This window comes from Tachysurus fulvidraco, chromosome 14 (assembly GCF_022655615.1).
Source record: "Tachysurus fulvidraco isolate hzauxx_2018 chromosome 14, HZAU_PFXX_2.0, whole genome shotgun sequence".
Taxonomy (NCBI): Eukaryota; Metazoa; Chordata; class Actinopteri; order Siluriformes; family Bagridae; genus Tachysurus; species Tachysurus fulvidraco.
This window is the reverse complement of record NC_062531.1, coordinates 22424689-22442001: the sequence shown is the minus strand read 5'-3', so window position 1 is coordinate 22442001 and position 17313 is coordinate 22424689. Positions and strand designations below refer to the sequence as shown.

The window sequence follows — 17313 nt, the reverse complement described above, 5'->3', positions numbered from 1 at the left end:
AAGACATGGGGGACTCACGTGAAGCGTTTAATAGGCTCCACCAGCTGTAGGTCTTGCAAAGGAGGTGGTGCCAGTTTCGCCTGCCTCTGTCTTCTTAGCTCCAACGCCTCCTCTACAATACTGTGAGCTTCCTCCTCGTCGGTGTCATTGAAGTGCATGGACATATCGCTATAGACCCAGAGACAGACATAAACATGCACACACATCACAGTCAGATTTCTTTGGAGATGTGTGTAATTATTAGACCAAATTAACAGGAAAAGGGAGGACATACAGTTTTAAAAACAACTTCATTGAGTCTCGTCTGAGGCAGGGCTGCTCCTCAAATATCTTCTCCTTCAGCACCCAGGCTTTAGTGTAGCCTATATCCTTCTCTAGAGCCTTGCAGATGTAATGCAGGCAACCTGCCAACCAGCCACCAATGACAACCAGTTTAAATATTAAGCCAAATTTATTTCTGCTGTATAATACTAAGAAGCACAAGCAGTGCTTTCAGATAAAGTGTAGTCAATTAGTACAACAAGACAGAGATAATAAAGGTTTTGAATAAAAAAAAAAACCCCATACATACAGTTATAGTCACTAAGTGTGTACAGGACAGTAATGAGGCTGTCGAGGCACGGCCAGTGGTCAGGGTTACAGCGCAGTCCAACCTCGAAGGCATGACGAGCAAGTGGGATACTCACTCTTCTTAGAGCCACTTGACCCAGCTTATACCACATGTTTACATCTGTAGAGTCCAGCATGACTGCCTACACAAACATGACACTCATATACATCACTGAAACACTCACAGAAATTACAGTTCCTTTTATTAATAACCATAAATGCTAACAATGGACCTTACTTATCAAACTGGATACGAATTGGTCGATCTGTAAATATCATTTTGTTATTAATCATCACATTACCTAGACTGCAAACGAACTTTACACAACACTAGGATGTCTGCATGGAGAAGCAGAAAATTCGTTCTTGTCATTGTTGCTTCCAGTTTCCATATTTTATAGATACACAAATTGACAAATTTGTTAGCTGGCAAAGTATAAGGAGCGTAACATGTCACTGCAAATCAAAGTTATTAGGCATTTTATCAGAACTGTATAATGAGGAATATCTGATATGGGAAAAAAAGCAGAAGCAGTGGTCTGTTGTTACGCGAGTTATAGCATATGTATCAGATGAGCTACCATTTCTTTGTCGCAAATGGAGGCTTCTTCCACCATGTTATAAGCATGTAATGAGTTCATACCTCCACGTAGAAGTCTGTAGCTGTATCCAGGTCATCCTTAAGCACAGCGAGACTGGCCAGGTTTTTATAGGTGGAGTATTTTAGCATTAACCCCGGGTGCTTCAGCCCAACCTTCTCATCTTCAGATGCCACTGCCTGAGATAAAGGCAGAAACAAGTAAATAGTCACAGCCCATTATAAGCCAACTATAATTTAAAAGCTGAGGCACATATGTGCACCTCCTTAAGCAGCGGCGTCTTGAGGAGTTCATGATAGGCTTTGGCAGATTCTTCAAACTTGTCATGCTTCTGCAGATCAAGAGCTCTGTGGTACAGTGCAAAGGCCTCAGCTTCCTGCAGCACATCATGACAGAAAGACTGAATTAGTACACAGCATCGACTGCGTAATTATAACGATAGAGATAAAATGACTCACCTGAGCCTCTTTGGTCTGACTCGGTTTTGTACTTTTAAAATGATCCTCATGCTCATCTGCAGTCTCAGAGGCTGCGTTAAGAGCAGCGATTCGGATCTGTGACACAAGTGAGCTTACATCATAAACAGTGTGCTTATCACAGGCAGAGGTAATTACAGCTTAGAGAAAATATATCTTACCATCTTTTTTTTATGTATTGTTAAACATCACCACTGTCTGCTCTGTAAAAACACAAAATATCAGCGTACCTAATACAGTCCCAGTTTAATAACCACATACAAGTTTAATTTCATTCAGCAGAAATCATTTTACTTCTAATATATTTCAAAATAAGGTAAACCTAGTTCATAAAATAGTACAGATTTTGTCTACATTAGTACTACATTTTTTGTTTTAAACCAGTTTCATTGGTGCTGCTGTTTACCTTTATTTACTGGAAACACAAACATTAGAGCTAGAACAGCGATCAATAACAGTGTGTACCTTTGTGTCTCAAACAAGGAGACAAGTCATTTCATAACAATGTTACCTCAGACATTCCTATATTACATGTTAATAAGGAAGTTCAGCTTATTTCACCTGGTTAACACTGCTGCTGTAATCATAAACACTATCCTTCGTTACACTAGGCACTAACTATCTTGAGTCACCATGAACAGGATGAGTTCCCTTTTCAATCTGGTTCCTGGTTTTCATCCTAATGTCATTGAGGGATGTATATGTACATCGTGATATGATCAACGCTGCTTTTTCTTGGTCCAGAAAGATGCCCTTGATCTCCAAAAATGCTCCGGAAATCATTGTACATATGCAACAACGACAAACTGACGAACTAATCATCTAGCACGAGGACACATGAATGTATTTGGATACTAGAACTCCAAAATGACCACTTTACCGTACATTTACACCATTTTGCAGACGCACTTATATCCAGAGCGACTTACATCATTTTGTTATTATTTTATACACAACTGAGTAAGTGAGGGTTAAGGGCCTTGCTCAGGGGCCCAACAGTGGCAGCTTAGTGGACCTCGGATTCGAACTCACAACCTTCTGATTGGTAGAAAAGTGTTTAAATAACGTCTCAGTAGGTTTTGTGGTGAAATTGTTTGTATCAACACATTATTATTCTGTAATAATAATAATAACAACAATAATAATAGTAAATACTGTTGTATTGAACGTTTACAATATTTAAGCTAATTTATTGTGATGAAGAATATCTCAAATTCTGGCAGGAACGTGTAAACAGTCTGAAAGTGATATTTATATCGATATAATTTATCCAACACAAAGGAAAGACCGTTGCTAGTCATTCTGACCGTTAGCAGTTAGCAATTAGCCGTTAGCTAGCTAGCTCTTGTCACCTTTTAGTCTTTTTGTTTACAATTTGTCAACTAACGCCGGTCGCTCTGTGCTGAACTTTCCTTAAAACGCTGCAGTTCACAAACTCTTCCAAAAAAAAAGGTCTAAAACGTTAAATACACGCTGTTCGTCGTCGTTGTTTGTAAACATTTAAACGCGTTTGTTTGTTTAAATAAGTCTCTCACCCGGCTCAGAGATGCGCGAGGTTCTCTTTGCTTTGCTATATCGCGATGCCAACATTGTGAAATTTGATTGGGTGCTATGACGCACGCGCGGCACATGTGAGCCAATTACGTTCGAGCTAACTTGTAGGTTTCACAAAGATCCCCCAGTAAAGGTGATGCATCCCTGACTGTTACAGACAGGGTACACAGAATAGAGGTAAGAGTTTTGACTTAAAAACGAAATAAAAATATAAATGCATTATAAATTAGAATAAAATGAATAAAAGTCAGCCCTTAAGAGAGACAATGAATTTATTTATTTTACTGAGTTGCATGACCTTATTTAAGACTTTATTAAGATTGTGTGGAGAGTGACATATTGGAACGTGTATGTTCTGGAACTTTCCAATATACATGTGAATAAGTTCCTTGGTGAGTTTGGTGTTTTCTTTATTTTCACATTAGTACATCCCAAAGTCACGTTAAGTGTTTCATTAAATAACTGTTCATTGTTATTGTGAATACAGCCTTAAGTGTAAACCTGAAGCATAAAAGACAGTAGTGTGTATATGTTAAGTGGAATGTTAAGGTGCAAATGTGTGTAAAGTGATTGCTAAAAAGCAAGTGCGTAAGGGTTCACCAAAATGCCTTTAAATAATGAGAGAAAATTGCATAAAGAGAAAAAAATTGTTATACAAATTCATGTAACGAAATATACGTGCATGTTAGTTGATGTTTAGCAGGCCCGGCTCCAGATATGAGATGAAAGGTGGGCCAAGTGATATTCCAGGTGGGCCGGTTGGGTGGGGGTTCTTTAATGCTTTAATCTCTCATGTCTATAATTTTAATACCATATATTTAAGACAATTGTTAGGGTTGTTTGTTATTGTTGTGTTTTCTTAATTTTAAAATCAGGCTTAACTTTAGATTTGATAAATAGGGGCAATTCTTTTAAAATAACTATTCACATCAACTAAAACAAACTTGCTACTTAAGTGAAGCATGAACTGTAAGAATTGGGTTTGTTCAAGTAATGTTTTGTTAAAAAGGGACAGTTCTTTTAAAATAACTATTTACATCAACTAGAACAGTTGGGTTGGGCCACAGCTGGGCCCCTGAGCAAAGATCTTAACCCTCAGTTGTAAGTCACGCTGGATAAGGGTGTCTGCTAAATGCTGAAAATGTAAATGTACCAACAGTTCTAATAAAGTTACTGTCGTTCATTGCTTTACAAGCACGTCCATTTACCTCAAAGGATGCGTGAATGAATGAGCTAAGTCTGTCTGCCTGTCTAGGAGGGGAAAAAAAGGGGGTTGGGCAGAAATTAGAAAATAATGTATCTCGAGCTGAATTGAATATCGCACCAATTTTGTGATTGGTTGTTATGTGGTGCGGGGCCAGGGTGGGCCAAACCTCTGTTTGGGTGGGCCAGGCCCACTCTGGCCCCCCGTGGAGCCGGGCCTGATGTTTAGTAGGAGTTGGTTCCAATTGAGCAATGTATTCTTTTATAGTGTCAGACATTAATTGTTCTTATGGCCTTGCGTGTTCAAGGCCAGGTTTTTTTCCTTCCTGTGATGCTGCCCGAGTTTGAGGTCTGCTGTTGAGCGCTGCCTGATCTGGATAGACCCAAGTGTGAATCCCTCTGATTCTCAACCCTCTCCTGCATTGTCTGTATGCATCTGGGTGCGTTTGGACTGGCGAGCCACCTGTTGAGTGAATTCTCTGAACTTCTTATAAGCTTGAACGTGGTTGCCGCCAAACGGTAGGATTGAAGTTTTTTTGTGTGTTATTTTTGGCCTAATCCTGGATCAGCTGCACATTAAAGGACATTTTCCATTTTTTCCTAGAGACTGAACTGAATTCAGACACTGAAGTTTTTTGTTGTCATTGGGAAAATTATAAATATTGAGGTTCTTTAAATTCATAGTGAATTAATCTGTCACTGGTTTACTGGTTATCCAGATTTGTTGTTTTATTTTGATTCATGTTAAACCTGTTGAATTTGTTTATTTTGATAGTGATCACAATGCTTTAAGAGGAAAAAAGGGAAATAGTACAAAGTATTGACACGTGAGCATTTTTGTGCTACTGTTTTTCTTTTGTATTTATTTTACAAATTTTTGTGTTTGATACAGTAATCTTGTTTCTGAATATTGAATGTCTGGGTGTGTTCACTCTTGTCGCTCCATCTCTCGGACAAACCTAGCTTTCTGATTGCCCTGATGGTCCAATTGAGTTAATGCAAAACTTACACCCTTGGTGTGGGTTACATAATTCTAGTAAAAAACTACAATCGTTGTTGGGCTCTAGTTCAACGCTTGTACATTTATGGAGTTATCTAAGTCATCCAATCACAGGGTAAAAAAATATTCTAGAAAACAGGTCAAAAGCTTTTGGTAATGTTCATATCAGCCTTTAGAATGAAGCAAAAATGTAAACTTTGTGACAGATGGGCTGGTTGGAGTATTTTCTATATCATTGACCTCCTCCAACACAGAATTGTGATATTTCATATAAAAAGTAACTGAAGCTGCATCATTTTAAACACTGTGCTGTGCAACATGATTGGTTGAATAGATATCTACATAAACGAGCAGGTCTACAGGTGTTTCTAATCAAGTGGACTGTAAATGTTTATTCCTCAGTTTTGCTGTTTTCTTTCGTTATCTCGCACCGTCTCCAACGTCCACTCAGTGTTTACCATTTCAAGTGTTGGCTTTAAACAATAAAACTGTGACCTGTCTCTAGAGCCCAGCCAACCAAACGGCACTCCTCTGGCCCTCAGAGTGTCTCTCACTGATTCTCTCAGACCCAAACCGAGACATGCTGGAAGATCTGGAGCTCAGAGCTGGAGAGAGCGTCCCTTCAGAAACTCTGTAAGAATAAGACAGTTTACTATGAACACTAAGATGTACACTGCTGGCTGAACTGCCTGATTTTGAGCGCCGCCTGCCTCCGGATTTATCAGAGCCAGACTCTCTATTAGAATTTGACTGGTTTGGAGAAACCCTCTGCTGCAGATGAAGAGCATCAGGATGGTCCAGAGGAGAAGGGGAAAGACTGAAGTGGCGCGGTGCTGGAGTGGGGATCACATCCTGTGGGGAACGGAGATTACGAGAATTCTTGGACACTGCAGAAGCTGCAGATGAGGATGTGCTGGATTGAAGACTTGATGCTTTCTGAAGGCTGTTTGTTATCTGCTGAGCATGCACAAAACAAAAAAAATCACAAATAAGTATAACATAAGACAAAAGAAATAATGTTGCGGTGGTGTGGTGAAGCAAAGTTACTGTTACCAAGACGTTATTTCCTTTAAACGTATTTGCTAAAGGAATAACGACTTATTAACTCCCTTGATGTTAGGAATTAAATATGCAGCCTGTCATGTCATGTATCTTTTCTGAAGACTTTCTGATAACGGTTTCAGTCAGTCGATGATAAATGAACCTAATGTCTCCTAATAATCAGATGATTATGATTTCATTTCTTTTTAATTCTTAGATTATTCTGAGGCATCTACCATACAAATCCCAGTGAATGAGTTATAACTATGGAAACAAGTGAATTTATACAATCCTGTCAGAGCTGGTGTTAAAAAACAACAACAATAATATTCAAGAATTCAACAGAGATGTGATAGAAAGACTTCTAGTCTATCGAGTGAGACCATTATCAGTGACTATCTAGTATTTAGTAATACGTATATATGCATTATTTTAGGGCGTGCTGCAATATTTCTTAAAACAAGCAACCAAAAAAAAGAGTTCAGGTTCCTCTAGCAACAGACTTAATGCCACTTACAACCATGCTGTCTTTCCTCTGCTTGCTGACTTGATCTCCATCTCCTTTTCGCTGTGTAGAAGAGAGCTGAGGACGATCCAGGACCCCGAAATCGGACTGCTCGATGCCGGCCATGGACGCCAACTGACCCAGCCTGCAAATGACCATCCACATCATGTATTGTTGTTTTATATGTTGCATCATAGAGTAACAATTTCAATATGACAACATCATATAGTTGATGTTGTCATATTGACAACATCAACATCATGTATGCGATCATGACTTGCTAACCCGGCGTCTTTAAGCAGGTCAAGGAAGGCATGGAATTTGTGAAAGGAAGACTCGATACTGTCCAGCACTTTTTCATCCTCCAAAATAGAGTGACCGGTGTGAGCTTCAGAGAGAGTCTGATTCACACTGTGTAAGCGATTGTTCTCCAACTCCAGCTAGTGAGAAAATATAGAAAACAGAAAATGATGCTGGTGTGGGGAACATGTCCGTCGTTCATTACACGGATAAACAAAAGTGTTGTGGATCGCTGTACCTCCACAACACGAGAAGTGGCTTTCAGTCTTGCGTTTCTCTCCTCCATAAGCCTGAGCCTGCATTCCTCCAGCTGCTCCTGGAAGATAAATAACAAAATTCACTGCTTCATGTTTATATATAACAAAAAAAAAGTATATATACACACACACACACACACACACACACACACACGCACATACAAGTAAACAAGTAGCTAACCAGATATATAGACAGAAAGATGAAAAAAAAAAAACCAGAAAATATAGATAGTATATGATATGTAACAGATATGTAAATAGACAGATGAACAAAGATAAACAGATGAACATATTGATAGAAAGACTGAATGGATAATAAACAGATAGACAGACAAATAGATAACAAGATGTTTATTACAAACTCTTCCTATGTTGTAGTCAGTAACTTGTAAGCATGACTAGTGTGTATACTGTACATTTACAGCATTTAGCAGACACCCTTATCCAGAGTGACTTGCATTTTTATACAACTGAGCAATTGAGGATTAAGGGCCTTGCTCAGGAGTGGGAACCTGGTGGACGTAGGAATCGACGTAGGAATCAAACTCACAACCTTCCCATTGATAGCCCGACACCTTAACCACTAGGCTATCACATCCTCAAATGTACTAATGCGGTACCTTCAGACTCCTGTAATCATCCTGATCACGTCTGAACTGTCTGTCGCTGATGTTCTCACGAGCGCTCTGTACACACACACTTTGCGGCGTGCTTTCAGTTTCTTCAGACTGTGACTCGCTCTCCGACTCTAGCGTGACTCGAATGGAGGAGACGTTCTGACAGGAGCACCAGAGGGGAAAAAAAGCATTGCATAACAAACTTGAAATTGTATTGCACTTTTGGATTTAGACCATGCTGCATGCAGTAAAGAAATATGTAACTGTAAAAAAATTAAAAATAAAAATGCAAAAACCTGAAAACTCTGATCTGCTACTGTGGCACTCTGAGGGAGACCTCTACACAAGACCAAAACACACAAGATTTAGATGTGAATAGATCAAATGGAGAACATATCATTTGTTAATAGCAGTGAAATGCTAATATCAACCTGCGATATGCAAGTGAGCCTTACAAAACTCGAGCTTTTATTATGTTCTCTGAGCATTTTATAGTCAAATTTGATAAAAATGTCTGAAGAGTATGAATTGTTTGGCGAATTTTAACACAAATTCTCTCACCTCTGAAGTTTAGCCCGTGCTGCGGTGCGCCATGGGATATAACCAGTACTGCCAGGTCGAGGAGGTCCTGCTCCACACGGTGCTGAAGATGTCCGATGTGAGCCTTTAACTGATATACCAAGTATGTTACGTTAGTACATCTAGCAGACAATAAAACAAGATGAATCATATTTAATAAAATCTATTTCTTAACAGAATTTAAAAAAAAGACTACATTTTCTGCATTAGGGCCAAGTGGTAGCTCTGTTGTTGTTTGGAAGATCAGGGTTAGAGTCCCAGCACTGCCAAGCTGGGGTCCCTGAGTAAGGCCCTCAACCCTCATCGCTCCATGGATGCTGTATAATGGCTGACCCAGTGCTCCGAAGTTGTGATGTACAAAGAAAGAATTTCACTTTACTGTCTTCTTATCTTATATCATGAGCAGGCAATTCATTTACGGTGATGTGAAAAAGTGTTCCTGTTTTTTTACACTTTATTTTTTTTATTTCAGATCATCAAACTAATTTAGATAGTAGTCAAAGATAACAAGTAAACACAACATGCAGTTTTTAAATGAAGGTTTTTGCCCCCACAGGTTAAAACATAACTGTGTTTATCACACCCGAGTTTAATGTCTCTAGCCACACCCAGGCCTGATTACTGCCACACATGTTCACAATCAAGTAATCACTTAAATAAGACCTGGCTGTCAAGATGAAGTAGACCGAAAGATCCTCAAATGCTACACATCATGCCGAGATCCAAAGAAATTCAGGAACAAATGAGCTCGCCGGTCTAGAAAAGGTTATAAAGCCATTTCTAAAGCTTTGGGACTCCAGTGAACCACAGTGAGAGCCGTTATCCACAAATGGTGACAACATGGAACAGTGTTGAACCTTCCCAGCGTTCATGACTCCACCATAAGAAAGAGACTGGGCAAAAATGGCCTGCATGGTAGAGTTCCAAGATGAAAACCGATGCTGAGCAAAAAGAACATTTAAGGCTCGTCTCAGTCTTGCCAGAAAACATCTTGATGACATTTTGGAAAATACTCTGTGGACTGACGAGACAAAAGCTTAACTTTTTGGAAGGTGTGTATCCCATTACATCTGGTGTAAAAGTAACTTAAAAAAGCATAAAGCATTAAAGCATAAAGCATTTCAGTAAAAAAAAAAAACCAATGAATTACAACAATTCTGTAAAGATGAGTGGACCGATATTCCTCCACAGCGCTGTAACAGACTCATTGTAAGTTATCACAAACGCTTTGATTGCAGTTCTCGCTGCTAAGGGCAGCCCAAGCAGTTATTAGGTTTAGGGGGCAAACACTATCACACAGGGCCATGTAGGTTTGGATTTTGTTTTCCCTTAATAATAATAAAAACCTTCAATAAAAAACTGCATGTTGTGTTTACTTGTGTTGTCTTTGACTAATATTTAAATTTGATGATCTGCAACATTAGCGTGAGGTAAACGTGCAAAAAATAAATAAATCAGGAAAAAATAAATCAACATTATTTCACACCGCTGTATTTCTATGCAGATTTTGTGTTTGTTCCTCATTAAGTTTTTTACGTTTTCTACATTTATGGCATTTAGCAGACACCCTTATCCAGAGTGACTTACAACTGAGCAACTGAGGGTTAAGGGCCTTGCTCAGGGGCCCAGCAGTGGCAGCATGGTGGACCTGGGGTTCGAACCCATGACCTTCTGATCAGTAGAAAATCAGCATAATCAAACATGTTCATTACAACATTTAAAAAAACGCTTTAAAATTAAAAGGTAAACTAGCTTCGTTACCGATTCTGTATGTAGCCCTTCCTGTGCTTCTCCTAGTCGTCTGTCCTGAGGGATAACTTGCCTCTTTAGCTGGAGGCTTCAACCACAAATACTGAAACACAGAAGGCATTATTTCACTGTAATACCTTTTCCCGAGGGCTTTACATGTAGGACTTTAAAAGCTACTTAGGCTATCTAGTGCCACAACTTACATCAGGTTTCAAACATCTCTATATAAAAAAAAAAATTGTTGAACCTCATTGCTGAGTCTTAGGAAGGAGGTTCACCAAGTAACCTACTTTACAATCCCTTTCCTCCTTCAAAACACAAGACAAATACGTCGGCCTTACTTCGCCTAGCATAGCTTTGTACCTAAATATTTGCAGATGTGTACGTGTCTTACTTGTGAGTCCTGGCCTTTGTTATTCATAAGCACTTTCTTTATCACAGACTTCACCAGCTCATTATCTGAAGAAGACAAAAAAAAAAAACGTAAACAGTTTTCCGCATGAAGTGAATGTTCTGGGTTTAAATGTAAGACCGTGAGAAGGTGCACTGTAAGACGCGAGACTGACCCAGTAGGGGGTTCCTCCGGATGTCCAGTACACACAGGGTGGTGTTGGACTGGAGCATTTTCTCCAGAACACGAGCTCCTTCGTTAGAGATGCCACAGCGCTGCAGGTCCAATGCTAGGGTATCAAGACAGAGGCACCAAATATAATCATATTTATGAACATATACATGATGCTCCTAACCTATCTATGTGATGCTCGTATCCACCTTTGACCCACAGGTCCTCTGTGAGCTCCTGAGCGAGGGACGTCACTCCTCTGTCCCCGATTAGAATGTTTTCGTTAAGTGTGATCCTCCGAAGCCCGCCCATCGCTTCAAACTCCGCCTTCCTGTAGCGCAAAGTCTCCGCCCATGCCGTGGTGTGTCGCCTCATTGCCTGGTGCTGCTCAAAACAAGCCAGCCATGTGTGTACAAATTTAGTTCCATTCTTAGTTATCGGTACATTGTTTAGTCTTTGCAGACAGAGATTAAAATCGTTATTGTAAAAGCTCACCTTTATAATGTTTGCCAGATGCTCTGCACCTCGCCATGTGATGTTACAAGCAGTGAAATCCACCGTTTTAATACTTGTTGAATACTTCACACTCTGGCAGATAGCTGAATCAACAACAACAACAACAAAAAAAGTCAAATAAGCAACAAAATCATTTTGCCAGAAATTTAATTATTATTATGTTTTTACATTTCTGACTCACTCTCTAGTCCGTCGTCTGCAATGGGACAGCGCGCCAAAGACAAATGCTCCAATGACACGGACTTGGACAAACCCTGGACGAGGAGAAAATGAGAGTCTGATTATGAACATAGCGGAAATATAAGTGATTTAGCATCTCACACTCAATCTCTCGCTCAATCTCGCGCTCACTCTCACAATCTCTCTCTCCGACAATCTCTCACACTCTCTCTCTCTCTCTCTTTCTCTCTCTCTACCTTAGTGAGTGTGTCGAGGTCTCTCTCTCTCAGCGGCAGCCCGTGCAGCTGGAGTGTTTTAAGGCTGTGTGAAACGCTCAGGCATTTCTGCACGGCTTTACAAAGCTGAAATGTCATGTTCTTTGAATGGACAACAGGAGTCTTCTTTCTGATGGAGGTCTTATAGGAACCTGAAGGAAGAATCACAGAATATCAAATGACTGATAGATTCAGATTCTCAAGACACAGTAAATTGACAAATCTACATTTACGGCATATGACAGAAGCCCTTATTACATTTTAGATCATTTTATACAACTGAGCAGTTGAGGGGAACAGGTCCAGCTCAGGGCTACAGCAGTGATATCTCAGCAGAAATGGGATTCAAACTCATACTTTCTGATCAGTAGTCCAACGCCTTTGCCACTATGCTACCACATCCCCCAAATGATTGGCTGCAGTAAACTTAGGGTTGCAAAATTGCAGGAATTTTCAAGGCTGGAAACTTTCCATGGGAATTAACGGCAATATATGAGAATTAACGGGAATATATGGAAATAAACTGGGAATTTTAAGAAACTGCATAGTTGCCTATAACAAGGAACTTAAATGTGCTTAAATTGCAGCATAATTTTGTTTAAAACGTAATGCAATTTAAGTTAAATTTGTACCCTGCATCAATCGGTCACTTGCACACAGCACACTGCTTACTGGAAGGCCATTGAGGCCACAACCCCTGCATGTACTTGCATTCTTCCATAACATGCACAGTAACACTTTATTTTAGGGTCTTTATTTTAGCTGCTTATTAGCATGAATATTAGTAGAATATTGGCTGTTTATTAGTACTTATAATATATTAATGCCTTATTCTGCATTACCTTATTCTACATTTTTAATTGTACCCAATACATAAACTTAATAACTACCTTACTAATTAGAATAGATTACAGCAATCATAGGTAAATATGTTTATTAAAATTATTAAGTTTATGATGTTTATTACAAGCATAATAATGTTTATTATGCTCTTGTGTTACTTTTGTGAATCAGTTAAAGTTCTACTTACAATAAAATCAGTCAAGATGTCATTTTTAAAATTTGTATTACCTTGCATGCATGTCTGCTTATGACCAAACAAAATGTTTATTTATGTTTGTATATGATATCGTTTATATATTTCCAAATAATTCCCATAAATTCCTGTAAATTCCCATAAAGTTTCCAATTTGGAATATTTCCAAAATTCCCCAGATTAAGTTCCCGTGGAAATTTACCGGAAACTTTCCGGCCCTTTGCAACCCTAAGTAAACTATGAAGCCAACCTTGGTGAGATGAAAATTCTCTATATCCATGCCCACATTCTAGCAGTTCTAGATGAAGTGAAAAATATTTCAAGCCTGAAGGCTATCATGGGCTTCCTCCAAGAAATGAAAATATTTTTGGCATTTTTTTAAATGTCTTATTCCATTTACATTATACAATTTACCGCAAAATTATTCAATTGTACAGATGTCTATGAAATTACCAACCCTGAGAGCCCAGACTGGTGAGATGATAACTTTTGACACCGACATGATGCAGCTGTTTGTTGATCGCTAATGCTGACAGTATAAGCAGCCAGTCCGGGTAACTGATGGCATCTCCATTAAAGTCCAGCACTCCGTGGCTCAGACCCAACCTCACGGCAGCTACCGGAGCAGAACCCTGAGTCGCACACAAGGACTCATAGCAGGCCTCAAAGTCCTGAGCCACTCGCCGTCTCGTCTGACCCGAACCCTGCATCGTGCCCCTTTTCCACCAAGGCGGTTTGAGTGCTGGTTCGGAGCCTAGTTTAGAACCAGGTCTTTCTTTTTTCGACAGCCAACGCACCGGCTTTGAACCAGGAAAAGTGGTTCTTAAGTAGCACCAAAACGTTGCTGGTCTTGAATTAATTCAGAATTAAGAATTAAGAATTCGGGGCTGTGGGCGGGGCCACTGTTAGCACCTTTGATAATGTACCTTAAGTATACCAATGTTTAATACACTTTTACTTTACTGCAATATGATACATTATCAGAAGAAGAATTTATTATCGCCACATATACATTACAGCACGGTGGAATTCTTTTCTTCACATAGCACACATGATGATGCTAAGGCTTTTTTTTCACAAAGCCATGCGCATTAACAGTAAAGCAACATCCGCCATTGTTGATGTCGTGTCTATGTTTGCCGCTGCTGCGCTAAAGTTGCTGGGAAACGTGACACGTATACAGTGACGTCACACTCGGCTCTGTGATGCTCTCTAGGCGATTGAAAGGCAAACCGGTTCTTAGAAGGTTTGCCAGTGGAACCAACTTTAAACCAGCACCAGCACTAGCTCTTAACCAGCATCCGGTTCTTTTTGGTGGAAAAGGGGTAACATAGACAAGCTGAAAAAAAAAAAAAGACCCCACACACACAGAGAGAGAGAGAGAGAGAGAGAGAGAGAGAGAGAGAGAGAGAGAGAGAAGGCACAAAACAAAGTCATGAGGTACAGCAGAAATACGGATATCAACACTCTGAGCACCATGAACACCAATCCTGACTTTCGGAACGTAAAGAAACAACAAAAAAAAAAGATGTGTAATGGAGTTCTACATTTATCTGTGCTGAGTAATTCAAGATCGTGTCCATTTGCAGAATTCACAATGGGCCAGTTTTGGAAAGAAGTTGAATAGAAAACCACTTTAGCCCTTTAACAGACATGATGTGATATTATTCATATTTGTACCTCCTCACCTGAAATATAAAATAAGTAAAGGTCCACCCAGAATAACATGCTTATTATTAAGCGAACCACAAACAAGCTCACACAAACATTGGCAGGACATGTCAACTTCACTAATTTCATACCAGCCGGCCAACATCAAGTGTATCGTACAACACCTAAGGATGCATCCTGGAGTCAGCGCGGGATTGGAAATCGGAAGTGGACCTTAATAAGAAGCTTGTGTTTCCCCCAGAAATAGTGGGTACAACACTCTAGCCAGACATGGGCCTGTGGTCTCCAACAACAAAGCTGGCATATATTGTGGAATTAACAGTACCCTGCAAAGATGGGGTTGAAAAGGCTTGTGAGAGGAAAAAGAACAAATATTCCGATCTGGCAGCTGAAGCATCCCAAAATGGCTGGAAGACCAGCATCTTCCCAGTAGAGGTGGGTGGGATGCAGGGGATTTGTTGCAACATCTACCACCAGTTTGCTCTGAAAAATAGGGGTTAAGGGTCTCTCTCTCTCTCTCTCTCTCTCTCTCTCTCTCTCTCTCTCTCCCCACCAGGTAATCAAGTCAATGTCAAGTGCTGCCGAAAAAAGCATTAACTGGCTCTGGATCAAGCGTAAGGACTGCATCTGAGCAGAGTTAGAGACAGACAGTATGCGGTCGGACAGTCAAGCCTTCGATCAACGAAACGTCAATGAAACATGATGTCCACCCGATGACCCCAATGACACCGTACTCTCCTTTTCACCACTTCAGACTATCAAGAGTTACCTACTAAAGGGATTGAAACATCTAGTTCTATTAGCTGTATACACATTCATTAGGATTAACATGGGCTCTTAAAATTGTTCTTTTCAGAGTTAAACAGAGTTGAAAACCTCTACCATTTTACACACCGGTCCACTTTTGTTAAATATGTCCTTACTTTACCCACAATGCCGTTTGCCCTCATGCTGAAAGAGGTGACTTTTACAGGTTTATAGCTGTTTATACAGATTTACATCTAAAGTTGTTCTGTTTTATTTCTGTGTATTCAAAAACTGTGAATATATGAATCTCTTAAAAACAAAACCCTCTCGCTTCAAACTCCCAAAGTCTCAAATTATTAAAGAAAGCTGAAATGGAATAATTCTTCATCTTGATGCTAACCTCAGAAGCTAATGCTAATTCATATCTGTGCTAAATTAAATGATTTATAACTTTTATTTATCAGCTAACTAGTTAGGATTATGAGCTATAAGTTATTTCTATAGTTTTTAAATGGTTTTCTTGCCGTTATTCGTGCTGTTACCTGTTTGTTGTTGGTGTTTCCTTATCAACAGCCTCCAGGGACGATTTGTTGTTGTTGTACCGCGGCTGTTTAAAAAAAAAAAACGCCCTTATTTCTTCCTCTTCGCTTCTGTTGTGTTTAAATGAGCAGCGCCACTGGCGGCGATAAGAGGAACTGCACCTCACCGCTGACCGAAGCAGTACAGTTCAAGGCTCTCAAGTGTCACGCATTTCGGGCCCTGAGATGGTGCCAGGGGCCCCGGCTCAAAAATATTTAAAATATGTCACCCTTGCCTGTCTTCAAAACTTGAGAGCCCTGACAGTTGCGTACTTTAAGCGAAAAAATAAATGTAGTAAATGTGTAAATATCAAGCAATATACAATCCATTAATCAAAATCCAAACCGTATTATAATTAACGGGAAATAGAATTATTACACACCCAATAATCAGCGTGTTGTGCTTTTAATGCGTGGTTTTACGGACCTCTTGTGGCAACCAGTAGAACTGCACTCTTAACACTGAGCGAAACGATATAGTTTATAATTGAAGCTTATTTTTAAAATAATAATAATAATAATAATAATAATAATAATAATCTGCATACGTAATATGCAATCGAGCTCAGGGCAAGCGCAACACCAAAGTATCGAGAAAGGGCATTAAAAGAAAAAAGAAAAGACTTCTGTGTGTTTATGCGTGGTTTTAGTGCCCCCTATACAGGCGAGAGGTTTTGGTGCAACTTAACCTTATGATCCGAATTAAACAGCATTGCTTCATATACAGTTGTATTTATTTATTTATTTATTTGTTTGTTTGTTTGTTTGTTTCTTTGTTTAATTCTCGAATAACAATTGATATATAGGTATGAGACAACAACAAAAGAAGGAGCTTACAGCTAACAGCGCTATCAATAATAGTCATATAATAAATAATGATGTAGTGACCTCTACCGGCGAGAAGTGGAACTGCACCTCTCCTCACTGTGCAGCCACAAGATTTGGGATTTATGAGTAAACAATAAAAGAAAAAAAAAGTAAAACAATACAAAACAGCACGTTTATTACTCTACATTAGTGAACATTTTTCAATGTTTTACAAGTTTACATTAAAGAAAAAATAATGAAAAAAGTAAAAAAAAAATATCTCTCAGTTTTGGCAGAAAATTTTAGATAAATTGAATAAAAAACTCGAATCTGATCAGGGATGTGATTAGATAAGGTCACATTCTTTACTCTGAGTTGATAAATCATGTCAGGATTGTGCTTGTTTAAATGACCAAATTCCTTAAACATTAGGAAAGACATAATATTGAGTAAATGTAACAATGTTCAATATA

The 17313-nt window shown here is 39.2% G+C and overlaps 2 protein-coding genes and 1 long non-coding RNA gene across 13 annotated transcripts in view; 1 reads left to right on the top strand and 2 right to left on the bottom strand.

Moving 5' to 3' along the window:
* Positions 1–3302, bottom strand: part of cabin1 (calcineurin binding protein 1) — a 48237-nt gene extending 44935 nt beyond the window's left edge. For 6 of the 9 annotated variants that reach the window (XM_047800418.1, XM_047800425.1, XM_047800423.1 and 3 more), the window contains exons 1-8: positions 3220–3302; positions 1846–1887; positions 1667–1762; positions 1471–1584; positions 1253–1387; positions 572–752; positions 275–404; positions 19–168 (exon numbers count right to left, since the gene is read on the bottom strand). In XM_047800418.1, the coding sequence (XP_047656374.1) occupies positions 19–168; positions 275–404; positions 572–752; positions 1253–1387; positions 1471–1584; positions 1667–1762; positions 1846–1848 (809 nt within the window). In that variant the 5' untranslated portion in view covers positions 1849–1887; positions 3220–3302. The other 3 variants (XM_047800420.1, XM_027167529.2, XM_047800419.1) reach the window with 3 other exon arrangements.
* Positions 3303–3313: 11 nt separating this feature from the next.
* On the top strand, positions 3314–5601 carry LOC125138571. Its single transcript, XR_007137802.1, has 2 exons — positions 3314–3415; positions 4750–5601. It is a non-coding gene; the product is annotated as an uncharacterized LOC125138571 (long non-coding RNA).
* Positions 5503–16071, bottom strand: cep78 (centrosomal protein 78). 3 transcript variants are annotated; one of them, XM_047800429.1, is made up of 15 exons: positions 15998–16071; positions 11984–12153; positions 11749–11821; positions 11547–11650; positions 11261–11435; positions 11056–11169; positions 10884–10948; positions 10502–10592; positions 8723–8831; positions 8458–8500; positions 8165–8320; positions 7526–7603; positions 7273–7427; positions 7000–7132; positions 5503–6398 (listed from the first exon to the last, which is right to left on the bottom strand). In XM_047800429.1, exons 2-15 carry the CDS (start codon positions 12098–12100, stop codon positions 5943–5945), a joined length of 1869 nt encoding a protein of 622 aa, XP_047656385.1. In that variant the 5' UTR covers positions 12101–12153; positions 15998–16071; the 3' UTR covers positions 5503–5942. The 3 variants fall into 3 exon arrangements, with proteins under 3 accessions (XP_047656385.1, XP_047656383.1, XP_047656384.1); XM_047800427.1 differs by lacking the exon at positions 15998–16071 and adding an exon at positions 13495–14249; XM_047800428.1 differs by lacking the exon at positions 15998–16071 and adding an exon at positions 13495–14249 and having other exon boundaries at positions 5503–6395.
* Between the last annotated feature and the right edge of the window lie 1242 nt (positions 16072–17313).